Source organism: Terrapene carolina, unplaced genomic scaffold (genome assembly GCF_002925995.2).
Source record: "Terrapene carolina triunguis isolate 2854851 unplaced genomic scaffold, T_m_triunguis-2.0 Scaffold139, whole genome shotgun sequence".
Classification (NCBI taxonomy): Eukaryota; Metazoa; Chordata; order Testudines; family Emydidae; genus Terrapene; species Terrapene triunguis.
In genome coordinates, this window is record NW_020664490.1 from 11,370,455 (window position 1) to 11,387,095 (window position 16,641).

The 16,641-nt window shown below is 43.8% G+C and overlaps 1 protein-coding gene across 3 annotated transcripts in view; it reads right to left on the minus strand.

Annotated features, from left to right (window-relative positions):
- Window positions 1-1,129: 1,129 nt before the first annotated feature.
- LOC113406777 (mothers against decapentaplegic homolog 9) overlaps window positions 1,130-16,641 on the minus strand; it is a 41,069-nt gene continuing 25,557 nt past the window's right edge. For 2 of the 3 annotated variants that reach the window (XM_026653454.1, XM_026653453.1), the window contains 3 exons: window positions 15,510-15,731; window positions 6,604-6,860; window positions 1,130-2,010 (listed from right to left, as the gene is read on the minus strand). In XM_026653454.1, the coding sequence (XP_026509239.1) occupies window positions 1,867-2,010; window positions 6,604-6,860; window positions 15,510-15,731 (623 nt within the window). In that variant the 3' untranslated portion in view covers window positions 1,130-1,866. The remainder of the gene's footprint in view (window positions 2,011-6,603; window positions 6,861-15,509; window positions 15,732-16,641) is intronic. The other variant, XM_026653452.1, reaches the window with a different exon arrangement.

Consider the following 16,641-nt stretch of genomic DNA (forward strand, 5'->3'; position numbering starts at 1 on the left):
GCCAGATAAGTATTTATTTATTTTTATCTTGCAAAAAGCAGTGGAAGTTAACTCATTTTTAAATATATATATACATATATGCATAGATTTTGGTTTTGTTTAAATGAAATTGTTCTTGTTTTTCAGTGCAACAGTACCATACACTACTGTGTCAGCAGTATCTGACTACTTGGGTTAGCCCAGGATGCTCTGACAATGAAGGGCTGAACACCTCCTGTGAGCCAGCAGCTCCCACTGAAATCAAGGGTAGATGTGGAAAACTAAGCTCCTCATAGGATCTAGCCCATAATGCTTTGCAATAGTGTGATAGACTGTACTCGTATGTTCACCACTTTTACAAAACTATGATAAATCTTGTACAAAGTATGCCTTGTGAGGTATTGTTTGAAAACTCATAACTCGCTGATCATTACCGTCCTGATAGAATATGTCTGGCAACATTGTATGTAAAGTTAGTAACATCGAACAGTGGAATCTTATATGGCATATTCCAATTCTGGGGAAGCAGCCCAAACCAGTTCCTCAGACACAAAAGGAAAATGGACGCCTCTGCCAGGTGTCAACAAAATCAATTGGACAATCACCTGGGTAAACAGCCATTCTTTGGCAGGAAGAAGGGTGTGAGCAATAAATTTTCATCTTGGGAGACAGATTTGCTGCCACCTGAACCCCAGCTGGAGATGATTCTCTAAGAGGAGGAAAAGATATAAAAATGAGGAACAGAGGACAGAAATCACCTCTCTCCTCCCTTTCCATCTGCTCATGGCGTTAATGACACCTGAAGAAACACTGAATGGGGGGAGCGGGCCTGACTGAAGGAGTTCAGCCAGTAAAAGCATGTGGTGAGAAAAACCTTTGCTTTGAATTCACTCAGCTTGATAAGTTAGGTGTTAGTTTGCATTTTACCTTTTATTTCTTTGTAACCAATTCTGACTTTTATACCTCATTACTCGTAATCACTTAAAATCTATCTTTCTGTAGTTAATAAACTAGTTTTATCTAAACCAGTGTGTTTGGACTGAAGTGTTTGGGAACCTCCGTTTGAGATAACAGTGCTTGTGCATATCATTTTCTATTAATGAAATGACGGACTTTCTATGAACTTGTATTGTCCAGGAAGGTGCTGGGCAGTACAAGCCGCACATTTCTGGGGACAAGTTTGGGACTGAGAATTTGCTGGTGTCACTCTAATATAATTCAGGAGTGACTGGCTAGAACACTCATATCTTTCAGCTGGGAGTGATTTTGCATGCTCGAGGCTGTGTTTGAACAGGCCAGGAGTGGTTGTTCTCACAGCAAAGCAGTGTAAAAGGCAACGCCAGGTTGAGAAATGAGGGGACACAGCTGTTCAACAGTCCAGATTGTACCCTGCGGAATGTCACAAATAGGGAGGCAGACTGGAACTGCTGTTTATTCCTTTAACTCACCAGCTGCAATTCACCCTCTGCACAAATCCTGCAGGCCACTTTGGTCCTGCTTAAGCCCACAGAATTTAAAATGGATTTAAGTGGTGCACAGCTTGGTGTTGGTTCTCTGCAGCTGAGGGTTCTTAATCCATATGGCGTGCTGAGTATTCTCACCTCTCGAAGACTTGGGTGGGAAGTGAAGATGCTCACAGGAAATGTTTAGCTCTTTGCAGGGATCTGGTTTATTTCATATGAGAACAGACATGCTAACCCTGAAATCTAACCTTGTCATACTAGCATCATGTTAACTAGAAATGACAAAACATACCATGAAAAAAATAGGGATAGTAGACTATGTATATATATTTACATCTACATATAGAAACTTCTTTTAATTGGAGATTCTATAAGCCACTGCCTGCAATAGCATCCATCCTATAGGTAATACTAGAGATGATTCTTAAGAGACTGAGGAGATGGGGTTATGAGGTGAGCCCATCTGTGTGAGCACCTTATCCAGCCATTGCAATGGTCCGTGCAGATGAATCTCAATCCAGCAAGGAGTGCTTGTAACGTCCTGGCGATGATACTCCGCTCCCCAGCCCTACAAAAATACCAAAGGATCAAAAGGTGAGTTTCTTTTTCATTGTAATTCCACCACTAAAGGCCCGGCTTCATTGCAGCCAGTGGGAAAGTGGCCAGCGACGTCAACTAAGTTGCCAGCATTTAATACATTTTCCTAGGGACAACTTCTCCAACAAGTGGGGAGCCTTAAGGGCCAGAGCTGTCTGTGCATTTCAGTGAATTTAAGATTATTGGTGACACGATTATCTAAAAGTCTGTGGTTCAGACAGAATACTGAGACTCCTACAAGGCCCCATGAGCCTCTTCTAATTTACACTTAGTTTATTTATAGGCTTTTCCATCCTCCATCAACCCCTTTCCTCTTCTGGTGATTCTGACCTGCAATTGTCCCTTATGGGGAGGCTCCATAGCTTTCTCATTCTGGGTTTTTGAGGCAACGGGTTTCTCTCCCCATGCCTTTCTTCTAATGGGGAGTAGAGGGGTTCCACCTCTCTTTGAGTCTCCTCTAGGGAGGGGAACATTTCTTCACCCATTTGTGTATGTTCCCTTTCCCTATCTTATCATCCCTTCATCTCCTGCTCCACCATTCTCACTTTGGGTCTTCAATCTTCCCATGTCCCTCATTTCTTATTTCCCTCTGTCTCCTCCATCAACTACACCCTCACCTTAAGATAAGGCATATGGGGCATACACACACCTTCTCTCCGTTCCTCTCTGTGCCTGGCTCTCACAGACCCCACCGCAGGGAGACAGGATATACAAGAAGCCTCAGGCTTCTCAACAGTTCTCCACCGTGGATCCTGTAGCAGGAGTCCACTCTGCCAGCTGCCCAGGACTCTGGCTGGGGTTTGAGAGACCCCCAAGAGAGTGTGATGGAGTTAATAATGCACTGGAGTCCTGGAGCAACCAGGACAACTAGCAAGTCTGTTTCAATGGGTGCAGAACTGAGTTCTTATTGTGCTGCATAAAATAAACCACAATGTTCAGTATGAAATCTAGTGGAGCTACTATGCCTAATTTCAGCCCAAACACAGAAGGCCCAATTCTACCACACCTAGTGGGGCTATGTAGTACCTTACTGTGCTGATTTCACTGAGTTAAGTGGCTTGAGAGATTACAAGACTAGCTCAAAGTCACACTTCTGGGCAATGTCAGAGTCAGGAACAGAACTCCAATATCAGTAGGACTAAGCACAAACTAAGATATTAGTCAGCATGAGTGGGTTTGGCAGGAGCAGGCACTTTTAGTGGGTCACTGAGCAAAGATGCTGAGGTTTATCTATGTTGCTGTTGATCTGGAGGGCTAATAGGTTTGTCATCACCAAAGAGACATTTACTTTAATATGGTGGAATTTTTACAGGGAGAAGAGTAAGCTTTGGGGCCCCTCAAACAGGCTCCTTTTAATCAATTAGTGTCATTCTGGGCTGCAGTGAAGTCAGTTTACATTAAAGTTCTGGAAAAGTTTTCATAAAAACTCTTTTTCTTTACATTGGCCCCAGTTTATCTACCGGATCTCCTGGATCTGTAATACTGGTGTGTTCTGTACTCTTTTTTCATCAGAAAGTGCATAGACAGTAGAACAAATGTCAGAAGTGCCTAAGCCCCTCACTTTATTGGCAGTACTGCCAATCTGGGGGGGGAGGGAGGGGGAAATCAAAGTTTGTGTACACCAGACCAGTTTGGTGCATGGAACAGTGACTTACATTGCAGTAAGCCAAATGTTTAGGTGGCTGGACAGCTCCCTCTAGTGGCAGCTTGAACACATTCTCAGGCTCTTTCATGGGTTTGTTACTATTCATGCTGCACACTCAAACCCACCGTGACTAAAATGGCAAGGAACTGTGACTTCTGCTTGTGTTTCTATCAAAGAAAGTTACTCCAACTCCACTGCTGCTTATGAACGGGCTGCCCTGGGCTGCAGCTGGCATTCTTGGCTCCCAGTACTAAAATGAAGCTGGAAGCTTAAGCAGACGGAGAAGCTCTCCGAAGTGATTAGAAAGGGAGTGAAATCAAAACTACGGGCAAAATCCTCGCCTTGTTGACTGCCATATGATTGCGATGGGGATGGCAGTGACTAAGTGGAGGGTCCAAGAGCCAGCTTGCCAGCATAGAGCAAATGGCTCAGGGGTTTGGAGGCAATGAACTCAGCAGAAGTCCATACTGGCGGCTCCAAGTAGGAGCAGCACAGGCCCCTCCCAGCAGGTTCTGTCAACAGCAGCCTACGTGAAGGGAGCCTGGGGCTTGGCCATGCCCCAGATGAGCAAGCTATGCAGTCCCTTCAAGCTGTGGAGCACCACAGTAAGTGTGTTTTCCAGGTCCTCTCCTTAGTACTGCGGCCTCAGGCAGTGTAGTCCAAGAGGAAGTGAACCAAACTGGGAGTCAGAAGACCTGATTCCTGTTCCTGATACTGACAAGCTGTGTGATTGTAGAGGTCTCATTTAACCTCTCTGTGCCTCAGTTTCCCCATCTGCAACAGGGAAAATGATACCCACCTTTGTAAAGAACATCGCCATCTACAGATGAAAAGCATTCGTTAAGTTCTTAGTATTATTACAGTTGTAATCCTAACCAGCTGCTGCATGGGTGCACTGGGGGAAGAAGGGACAGAAAGTGGCTTCTTGCACCCTCCGTCCCCAGTGGAGGAGAGGACAAGGTTTTGCTGCCAAAATGACCATAAGAGGACTCCCAAAGCAGTTTTCCAAGGAACAAATAAAAAGGAGCAATGAGGTTTGAAAAGATTGGAAATGGACCTCTCACACATTGATGATAGGGAGCCAAAAGGGTGATATAGTGTTTACAATTGTTTCAACAACGCAAGATGATAACATGGGAGCAGTCTGGTTCAGCATGAAAACACAACAGCATTCCCTGCCACTCAGGTTTGATTCCAGATAACACATCAAAGAGAGCGCCAGCGAGTTACTGAGATAATGAAAGTGTTGCGTGCACTTCCTGAACAAACAGGCCCATTCATGTCTTCCACTAACAAAGAACACTGTTTTCGCTACTAATACTTGAGTTGTACAAGACTTCAATTCCTTTCCAAACTGGAGCATAGCAGAACAGTGCAGGTCATGGTTTGGGAGACTTTGCCTTAGGAAAAAAGGGCCAGGGAATTTTTAATGTCCACAAAATGCAGATAGGACTTTGGTCCTTAAGGTTTTATAGGAAAGGTGTGCACTCAGAAAGCTGTTTAGACACTTTGCAAGGGGGGGGGGGGGGGGTTTGACCCTGCTGATATTCATTCTAGGCATATCAGTCCTGATTCTTGGCCCCAAAGCCCCATCCCCTCTGGCATAAATACAGTCAGCTTACTGCAGTCATTTGGACAGCACCACTTCTTGTATAAAGCTGCAAAGACCTGTCAGTTATTACAAACAAGATCCACTAGACTGGGGGAGTCTTCCAGAGCTGAAGAAGTGCAGAGAAAAACTTCCAGTCCTCTGTGGTTAGCTTTCTCCCAGAACTGCAATCATAAGCTCGAGAGGCACTGGGAGAGGTTTGTTCAACCACCTGAAAGTCACCAGGCTCCTCTTAGGCTATGTCTTACACTGGTAATTGAACGACAAAACTTTTGTCGTTCAGAGGTGTTAAACTTTAACAGAGGTGTTAAAGTATTTTGCTGGCAAAAGAACCGACAAACAGCAGCTACACTGCCCGACTTTTAGCGACACGGCTGTATCAACACAGCTGTGTCACTAAAAGCTGCGTAGTGTAGACATGGCCTTAGTCAGGACAAGCTAATGGGAGATGGATGGGCCTGTGAGGTTATAAACTATAATTGTAAATGAGAGGGCAAGCTGCCGGCAGAGCTCAAAAAGTTCTGTATTCTATCCCTTGCTCCTAAGCGTTGCCATTTTTCACTTAGGTCGATATTTCCAAACCTGGGCACCTAAAGTCAGGCTTCGAACTCTGCACCTAAACAACAGTGGGCTGGTTTTCAGAGGTGCTGAGCAACCCCAACTCCAAAGGATATTGAATGGGAATGATGGGCACTCTGAAAATCATCCCACCTTTATCTAGGTGCATAAATACAGATTATGGAGTCTGACTCTGGGTACCTAGATGTGAAAATCTGGCCTTAGTCTCCTCTTGCTGGGAAAGGGCATTGAGAAGACAGTAGAAAAATCAACTCTAGCAGAATCTGATACGTTCCAAGTTTCTGGAGAGCAGTTAGTCTGGCTTGAGACCAGGCCATGGCCCAGAAAAGCAATAGTTTCAGTGGTCAACAGTCTCCTCAAGTCAGTGGGCAGTTGTCTTCAATACTATTGATCACAAGGAGCTGCTAACTCATTAGCTGAACATGGCTGGGATGGATGAACAGCTTTGAAGAGATTCTCTTCGTTCCTTGCGGCGAGAGATCAGAAATGTGTGGAACACCATCAATTCCTATCAAGTTCAATGAAAACTGAAGGTGTTCAGCACCTCACAGCTAGGCCCCATCACTTTCATTCTACAGCAACTACAGACTGTGAATTGTTTAGTAGCATTTATGCATTTTTTTATGTTGGTGGCTAGACAAAACTCTATTGGAAAAGATCAACACAGTTAACTAATCCCTGAGATTTCCCTTTTCTTTCCAGAAAGGCAACAGAAGAAAAGGAATCCTTACTTTAACAAAGCTCATTCGGATAGTGCACATCTTGGTCAGCTCATACACCACCTCAAAGCCATGGTTGACTGACTGGGCGAGCAACTGGGCAAAGAGCTGGTTGTTGAAAATCTTGAGGCTGCAGCCGCTGGGGATCTTGCAGACAGTGGCTGGGTGGAAGCCATGCTGATAGTTACAGTTGCGGCTCTGTACAAAAATGCTGCTGTCACTCACGCATTCTGCATACACCTCGCCACCAACATAATAGAGATGGACACCTTGAAAGGACAAAACCACAAGTTATTTCTCTGTAATCCTTGACACATATTATATCAGGGCTTTATGCTTTGGCTACTTTACTTCTGTACAGTGTAGCAAGGGGGCGTGGCCTCCCTCGGAGACTAATGGGAAGGAATCCCCGTCCACACCTTGGTCCATGGAGCCAGGACATCCACGCCCACCCTGCTGGAAGCAGAGGGGTGGGACAGGAAGTATAAAGGGCGGGCTCTGAAGCTCAGTGGGGCTAGAGCCACCAAAGGAGACAGATGCCTCCCACCTGCTGCTAGAACGGGAGCCTGAAGAGGACCTCAACTGTGCTAACTCACCAGGATCACCAGAGCTGCCAGCCAACTAGGATGCCGAGGAGCTGCTGGGACTGTTGCTGGCGACATATTCTGGGGAGACTGAGGACAACCCCAAGACCCAGGTACACAGTGAAGGCAAGTAGCCCAGGGACAGCTGACTATAATCCAGTTGTGTTGTTGCCTGAATCCAGGTCAGCATGTTTCGCTGGATCACCGCGACCCATTGACGGAACCATGTTAAGGCCTGCCAATGTTAAGGCCCTGGGCTGGAACCCGGTGGAGTAGGGTGGGCCTGGGGCCCCCCTACTGCCAACCCCACCCCAGCGTGGCAGCCTCCCCACTTTAGGCCAAGAAGCCTGCGTTTGTCTGCTGTTTACCAGAGCTAGGATGTCAAGACTCTTTGGTGCTCCACCCTGCCTGAAGGCCTGAGCCCCTAGACTGGTGCTCTAACCTGTTTGCAGGCCTGAGCCCTAGATTGCGTATTGCTCTGCCCTGCCTGAGGAACTGAGCTTGTTAGACCACTCGTTTCTCTGCCCTGCCTGAGGCCAGAGCCCTGGACTACTTGCTGCCTGGCCCTGCTTAGAGGGCCAGGGCCTCAGAGACTGGGGCACTCAAAATTAGTGAATACTGTCTGTGCTTCGGTTCCCCATCTGTAAGGTGGAAGTGATACTCCCTCATCTCTCAGAGTGTTGGGAAAATTAGTTAATTAATTAATATTTTTTAAACACTCAGATGCTGTAGCAATGAGTGGAAAACGCATGAGGAAATTAATACTGTTGTCTTTGTAGCAGGGTTTGAGTAGTGTAAAAAAGGCAGGGACCACACATTGAACAATGAGGATAAAACGACCTGTTGAATGGCTGCTCAGTAAGAGAGCACCATCCATTCTGTGTACTGAATGAGGCATAACAAGTGTGCATTGGGAGTGCAGGGGAGGAAATTAAGACTCCGCAGGCAACCTTAATTCTGGCATTTCCTGACTTTGTAGTATGCTTGAATTTGCAACCTTAATAATGTTCTTTTGATGTAGTTTTTTTGTATGGAATAGAATTGTGACATAAATCACTGAAAGGTTTGTTCTGTGCATGATAATATGTTATATTTAAAGTGTATGTATGCAGATGTTTATATGTATCAGTAGCAATATTTTATTATTCTGTATAGGAAATTTGTGAGTTTACAGTAACTACCATTAGGGTGAGATACAGTAATTACATGGATGGAGTAATAATGGGCTGGTACCTGAATGTAGGACTGCATGTCTGTCCTTCCCCATCAGTCTCCAAGGGAGGCCATGCCCCCTTGCTCACAGGCCCCTGGCAACACAAGGGTTACTGGACAAGAAGTAAGACTGAGTGGACTTGCAGGCTCTAAAGTTTTACATTGTTTTATTTTTGAGTGCAGTTATTTTTTGTACATAATTCTACATTTGTAAGTTCAACTTTCATGATAAAGAGATTGCACTACAGTACTTGTATTAGGCGAATTGAAAAATACTATTTCTTTTTTTTTTATAGTGCAAATATTTGTAATAAAAGTAATAAAGTGAGCACTGTACACTTTGTATTATATGTTGTAATTGAAATCAATATATTTGAACATGTAGAAAATATCCAAAAATATTTAAATAAATGATATTCTATTTTTAATCGAGTGATTAATTTTTTTAATCGCGCGATTAATCATGATTTATTTTTTTTATCGCTTGACAGCCCTACTTAGTATTATATAGAACTTTATGAGTTCAAACATCACACAGGAGCACTGGGGCAGAGGCAGAATCCAATTTTTCAGGGCAGCATTCAACTGCCTTCAACATGAGACCATGCTTTCTTTTCCTGTAGTCCCCTGCCTCATTCACCACACACCTTCCAACTTTGGCAATAAATGAAGCAGGAGTCACACAGACAACAGTTGCCTTCACTACACAGCCCTGATTCATTTCCAGAGCAGGTCCAGCCTGTGCATTGAATGAGATGGGTTCTGTGGAAAACACACTATATGATCACGTAATTAAAGACTGTATCATAACGCACATGCATAAGGAAGCCAAATTAATGTTGCACAGGCACTAGCTAGAGTTAATCTCTAGCTCAGTGTGGCTGCTCTCACTCAAGCTAAGCTATCTCAAGTGTAGTAACTGTGGAGCTACCTGTTGCAATGAAGACAAGCCTCTGTGCCTCTTTTTTTTGTCCATCTGTAAAGTGGGAACAACAGGGGTGTTGTGCGGATAAATACATGTAATAATAGTGAGCTGCTCAGACACTACAGTGACAGGGCAATAGAAGTATGTGATATAGGCAGACAGAGCGAGAACACTGCCACTGACCAGCCTCGGGGCAGGAAGAGAAAACTGGGAATAGAAATATTCACTGTGGCTTAAATTTTCAGCAGATGCTAGTAATTTTGGGTGCCCAACTTGAGACAACTTAAAGGACCTGATTTTCAGAAAATGCAGAGCACCCACCCTCTGAAAATCAAATCCCTTTAAAGGTATCTCAAACTGAGCATCCAACATGAAAGACAACCAAACTCATAAGTCACTTCTGAACATTTAGGTGACAGTATTTTATTTTTGGGGATTTTTAAAAAAACCCATGAATATAATGAAACTAAAATGCCAGTAAGTATTTCCATTTCTCCAGTATGCATTCACTGGAGACAAGCACTTTCAATGACAGCCAGTCAGCTGCACTCACTTCCAGAATCCCCAAATCAGGAGTTCCCATGCTTTTATGGGATTTCGTTCATCTCTTCAGCTCCCTGAGATCTGGCACCCTAGAATCCTCCAGGTCTTTTCGGTACTACAAAGTAAACAGATCAGAAGCCTCATGTCTGTCTTTGAAGTCTGACTGCTGAAATTGGACCAATTTCTAGCAGATAATTGCACTGTGCTCTGGATTATTACTTGCTTTGATGTGGTATTTCCAGGAAACAGTTTCATGCTGGTACACTGGATGACAATTCTATTACATACACTTATCCTAGTGACCTAATCTTGTTTACTCACTGTTTTTTCTGTTAACAGAAGAGATAGTTGTATCCATTTCAACAGCTTTCATCTGTCTATCTGACATGCTTTAGGAACTATGAATCATTGGACCTGTCCTACAGTCCTGTGCTCAGGGCATTTCCCCTCCTTCTGGGCATTTTCCTTTCAAGTTGGATGAATAGGGAAATGCAGAGAAATTAAGAGTCTCGGCTGGATCAGGATCCTCCGTGGGCAATTAGCTTTCTTCCTTTGAGTAGATTCCTAATGTAAGGTTCTAGGATTTTTTATCAACACAGACAGATCTTCAAATCTGAACAGATGAGAACCATTAGTGTTTACCACATTTTCTTCCTGCTCTGGAGATCATTTCCTCTCTTCCCCTTTGGGCAGAAACTCATAGGAACTAGCTGCCTCAAATGAGAATCTTAACCGTGAGAGGCCTAGCAATTGTTGTTTATGGATCTACAACACACTACTAGCGTATGTTCTTATACAGTCTTTGTCTTCATTTTTAGATAAACTGGAACTGGACGACTCATTTCCACTGTTCAAAAAGAAATATTAACTATTTGGGGTTTCACGAAGCATCACAACATCTTAACTGTTCCAAAGGACAATACACCTCTACCCCGATATAACACTGTCCTCGGGAGCCAAAAAATCTTACCCCCGCATTATAGGTGAAACCGCGTTATATTGAACTTGCTTTGATCCGCCGGAGTGTGCAGTCCCGCTCCCCTGGAGCACAGCTTTACCGCGTTATATCCAAATTCGTGTTATATCGGGTCGCGTTATATCGGGGTAGAGATGTACGTAGAAAGGTGGGAGGCTGAGGAACGGCATCCCTGCATTTGGCCTTCAGATTTGCTGTTTTTTGTACCAAGCATATCAGATTTGTTACTTGGCTTAGGCCTTTACCATATTCAATCATTCAGTCTCAAGACTGGACTAGAGACAATTAAAATATTGTTTTGAGATTGGGAACTGGGTAGGGCCATTGAGAGTTGTATTCTGTTAGACTCTCATTTAAAAAAAAAAAAAAAAAAAAAGGAAATGTAGTTTAGCTGATCATTACTGAATGAAAACTTCTGACCAAGACTTACTACTGCAACTAAATAAATTACAACCTGAAAAATCTTGAGTGTATCTTCAGCAGGGAATAGTCCGGTTCAATTTGGCTGTTTTATGTCCTCCAACAGAAGCCATTCCAATGGAAGGGGGAAATCCATAACTGAACGCTTCAGAGTTTGTTTGCTTTTTAAATGCAGACTGCAATAGAGGCATTTAGGATTATACCAACAGGGGCATGTATGTTTATTGATTATTCTGGATCCCAATCAGGAAAGGAGACATTATTTAAAAGGCTAGAATTCTCCTGGAAACACTTGTAGTAGAGATGGGTTGCTTATTTTTCTGTGGCAGGGCCAAATTTGTTCACATTTCTTCCGTTTCTGCCATTGGCCTGCCAATGCATCAGTGACCTATATCACAACTTTTATAAGACTAAATGGGGGGAGGGATAGCTCAGTGGTTTGAGCATTGGCCTGCTAAACCCAGGGTTGTGAGTTCAGTCCTTGAGGGGGCCACTTAGGGATCTGGGGCAAAAATCAGTACTTGGTCCTGCTAGTGAAGGCAGGGGGCTGGACTCGATGACCTTTCAAGGTCCCTTCCAGTTCTAGGAGATAGGATATCTCCACTATTTTTTTTATAAATGTCAACATCATTACCCATAAATTGTTTTAGATCTTCTAAGTGACATTCGGACTCTAACTACTTAATCCTCAGACAACTAATGTCAATTAGATAAGTATTATTATTTCAGCTTTACGGAGGGGAAACCAAGACACAGAGTTTCAGCAATTCATCCAAGTGACTTAGTGGCAGAGACAGGAACAGAATTCAGGAGTTCCTGGTTTCCAGTCTGATCTTCAATCATTTCATAGCAAGTGCTGATTCAAGGTTGTGTGAACAAGGAAGAGGACCAATCACAGAACAGAAGATCATTAGGCTCAAATCCACAAAGGCATTTAGGCTTCTAACTTTTGTTGATTTCCGTAGACGGTAGGAGCCTGTTTTAACTGAGCCTTAGGCCATGTCTACACTGTATCGCTGCAGCTGTGCCGCTGTAAGATCACTTGTGTAGCTGCTCTATGTCTGTGGGAGAGAGCTCTCCCATCAACATAATAAAACCACCTCCAAGAGTGGCAGTAACTATGCCAAAAGTGGTAGTGTAGACATAGCCTTGGTTAAAATGTCCCAATTACTCTGATCCCCTCAGAGAGAGAAGTAACAAAAAAGAAAGCAGTGGTCTATGAAGAGGGAGAAGGAAATCCAAAACTCCATGCTTTGTTTTATTTTGAGAAGATTAAAACTGGTGATCCATTTGATGGTCACAGAAGTGGCAGGAAGATATTGTTATGAGCTGGGTGAAACCTTATTGTGGGTTGAGTTAAACCCCCATTGAGACTGATAGGTGTGAACTCACCCTTCAATTAACATGCCTATGAGCATAAATCCCCATCTAAGATACAAGGAGAGTGTAAAAAGCAACAGAGTCCTGTGGCACCTTTAAGACTAACAGATGTTTTGGAGCATAAGCTTTCGTGGGTGAATGCCCACTTCGTCGGATGCATGTAATGGAAATTTCCAGGGGCAGGTATAAATATGCTGGCAAGAATCAGTCTGGAGATAACGAGGTTATTTCAATCAGGGAGGGTGAGGTCCTCTGCTAGCAGTTGAAGTGTGAACACCAAGGGAGGAGAAACTGCTTCTGTAGTTGGCTAGCCATTCACAGTCTTTGTTTAATCCTGATCTGATGGTGTCAAATTTGCAAATGAACTGAAGCTCAGCAGTTTCTCTTTGGAGTCTGGTCCTGAAGTTTTTTTGCTGTAAGATGGCTACCTTTACATCTGCTATTGTGTGGCCAAGGAGGTTGAAGTGTTCTCCTACAGGTTTTTGAATATTGCCATTCCTGATATCTGACTTGTGTCCATTTATCCTTTTACGTAGTGACTGTCCAGTTTGGCCAATGTACATAGCAGAGGGGCATTGCTGGCACATGATGGCATATATAACATTGGTGGACGTGCAGGTGAATGAACTGGTGATGTTGTAGCTGATCTGGTTAGGTCCTGTGATGGTGTTGTTGGTGTAGATATGTGGGCAGAGTTGGCATCGAGGTTTGTTGCATGGATTGGTTCCTGAGTTAGAGTTGTTATGGTGCGGTGTGTGGTTGCTGGTGAGAATATGCTTAAGGTCGGCAGGTTGTCTGTGAGCGAGGACTGGCCTGCCTCCCAAGGTCTGTGAAAGTGAGGGATCATTGTCCAGGATGGGTTGTAGATCACTGATGATGCATTGGAGAGGTTTAAGCTGAGGACTGTAGGTGAGTGTGAATCCACCCAAAAGCTTTTGGCTGAGTATTGTTTTGGGTAGGTGTGTATGGGGGAGGGAGCGGAATGGCAGAAGCGATACAAGACTGAAAAAGACAGGAACAGAGAGAGAGAGGCAAAAAAGCAAGAAGGCCAAGCAGTAGCCTATGAACACCATGTGACCCTGGAAAAAGCTAGAGAGATTTTTTGGGGCTGTTGACTAAAGAGGCTTGGATCTGTAAACTAAGAAACTGCTCCTTTTGTTCTGGGTTCCTCCTGCATTCGGAGAAGGAGGACTTTGTACATTCCTAGTAAATAAACAAGACTGCATCAAAGAGAATATCAGAATCCATCAACTTCTACTTCCAGCTGGAACATCCTCAGGGTCCCATAAATGTGACTAGCCGCTCGGGTTGAAAAGGGGCCACACTGATGCCAAGAGCGGCATCCAGTTTCCAAGGAGAGAGAAAGAGACTGCGAGCTGGATTCCTGTTGAACCAAGACAGAACAAATAAAGGAGGTGCTTGCAGAATCAAAAATGACCAGTGGGATTTTAAACAAGACATACAACCAGAGCTGGAGTTTTCTCAAAGGAATTTAAAACAAGACCTGGAAGCTTCACAAAACAAATTAGAGCAGCATCTGGAGGATTCCCAGAAAGGGCTGAGGGCTGTCAAATCTCTGTTGGAGCAACAACTGCAAAAACTCCAGGCAAGCTAGGATGTCCCGATGCCAAGCTCCCAGGGAGGAAAGACATGACAGATCAAAGAGATGACCAGCAACCTGGCTGCCACAGACTAGAAGTTTCCACTAAATACTGGCAACTGGGCAAGCTTTACCCAATTTGGAACTTGCTAACAGAGATGAGCTGCAGCAAGGAGCAGCCTTCTGTGTCTTCTTGGAGAAGGGGTGGGCAGATTGAGAATCTGATGGGGATGTGCCCCTCTTCAAGGCAAAAAGACACCTAAAATGCTCATCATTGAGTAGAATAGTTGCATCACAGGAGGGGCAAGTTTTGAACTCCAGGGATTTTGTTTCAGCTACAGCAGTTAAATCTTGATACCAGAGAAGCCTCTAAGGACACTAAAAAAAAAAATTATATATATATGTTTTAAAGCTAGCAGGTGTAAGAGAAAAATGACAACTAGACTAATGACGTTATCTACAATTAATTTATATACATGAGTAGGCAAAGTCACACAATGCACAGTGAAGCGGACACTGCAGGGGTTTGGTCTTACTGTCACAGGCGATCAGAAGGAACTGATGGACGGCTGGACCTGCTCTGCTCTTTCTGGCCTCAGGAGGGGGACACGAGGGCATACAGAGTGCAGGCATGGCCCCAATGGACACTGCTGGCCAAAAGAATTCAGTCTTGTGTGAATGGAACACATGTGCACTTCACTGGAAGTGGAATACATGTGGGCAATCACTTGAAAAAGAACCTTATATTTCTCTTAGATTTAACTGGTAAAAGTTCCCAGAAACACAGAATCAGATTGAACTGGTTTCCTTAACAAGAGAAAAAAAAGCAACAGAGGAAACTTTAGCAGTGCTATCTAAATTTATAGCTCAGTTAGTTAGCATGTTGTCTGTCTCCACCTGCTTTCTGGTGATAGAAAAACCAGCAGCCAGGGACCAATAATTATTTTTTTAGTGACATTTCAATGGCAATATTCTCAGTTGCCAGAAGTTCTGATAAATACAAATGAAAACACATACTTCTAAGTTAGAGCAAAGTTTTGTTTTTAATTATGGGTTCCATGTAGGCCAAGTAAATAATCTGTGTAAAAAGCTACCCTCTTCCCAGTAAAGAGCCAATGCCTCATCTACTGCTTCAGAAAGAAGCCGAGCAGGTGGCTTTACATTCGTGTTTGTTAGGTAGATAGACAGATACAATGGACAGACAGACTTTTCTAGTTCTAGACCATGGACGTTCTTCCAAGTTCTGTTCCTTACCAATAAGAGGAAATTTGCTCTTACCTTTTCCTATGTGTCGCCTGGTGTTTTCTATAGTAGAATTCCTGTTGACATTAGAGAGCAGTCCAAGACAGAATCGGTTCCTGTTATTTGAAGGATCCGTGAATCCATCTATAAGAATACTCCGAGAAGAAGCCTGGAAAGTCTCCCCTACTCGGTTGTTGAGTTCATAGTAGGCAACTGAGCACCAGTGCTGGGGTTCCTCATAGCAAACAGGTCGAAAGTCTGTAGGAAATAAAATAAATCAGGTGCCTAGGTCACAGTAATGCTTGTTTTTCTATCTAAACTCTCTCAGACCATGATCTCCATCTAATCAGTCACTTTTCGTCAGGGGCAGTCTCAACAGCAGATTCCATTTCTTCTTAGTTTGCTGACTAGTGCTCCCAAAGGGAGAACATTAGAGAACTTGAGCATGTGCTTAACTGGAAGCATGTGAGTAGTCCCACTGAGACTCCAGTGAGACAACCCTTATGCTTAAAGTAGAGCATGTGCAAGTTGAGTTAGCTTTGCAGTGCCCGGGCAGTTATGTGCACTGTATCTCTGACAAACAACAAGAGCCAGGAATGTGCAAACTGGTTCAGTTTTACAATAAAAAGTGAGCTAAGCCTTCATGCAATGTGTGATTAAACCTAACGCCAAGCAAGGAGGTTTGCATGTATCATTCCTCTGTTTTATTTCTTATTTTTCATTTTCACACACCTCAGGATGGCCTGCTTCCACCTGAGAGTACAGGCAGAAATGCCAAAATGCCACACGAAAGGCCGTTCTTGCTGGAACCCCAAGTTTTGCAGACTCAAAGTCTGGTTAAGGATCCATCTGGGTGCTTATTTGAACTGAATCTTATTTGTCCCATGAGCATTAGTTAACCTGTCCCCCTGCCATGGGCATGTAAGACCCAAAAAGCAGTGAAACCCTCTCCTGCTGTGAAATGTACAATATGTTTCCAACTGAGAGTAGCTAGGCAGGTGGCCAGCAGGAATCAATGATGTCCTTAATGTTTCTGGGAGTATTCATTTGTGGTGGGGGAGAGGAGAGGAAAGATGACTGGAAACCTGGTGGCTGTCACATGTTCCTAGCATGGTTACCCTGATCCTCCCTCCCCTCCAGTTGTCTGCTACATGCACTTGTTACTTCC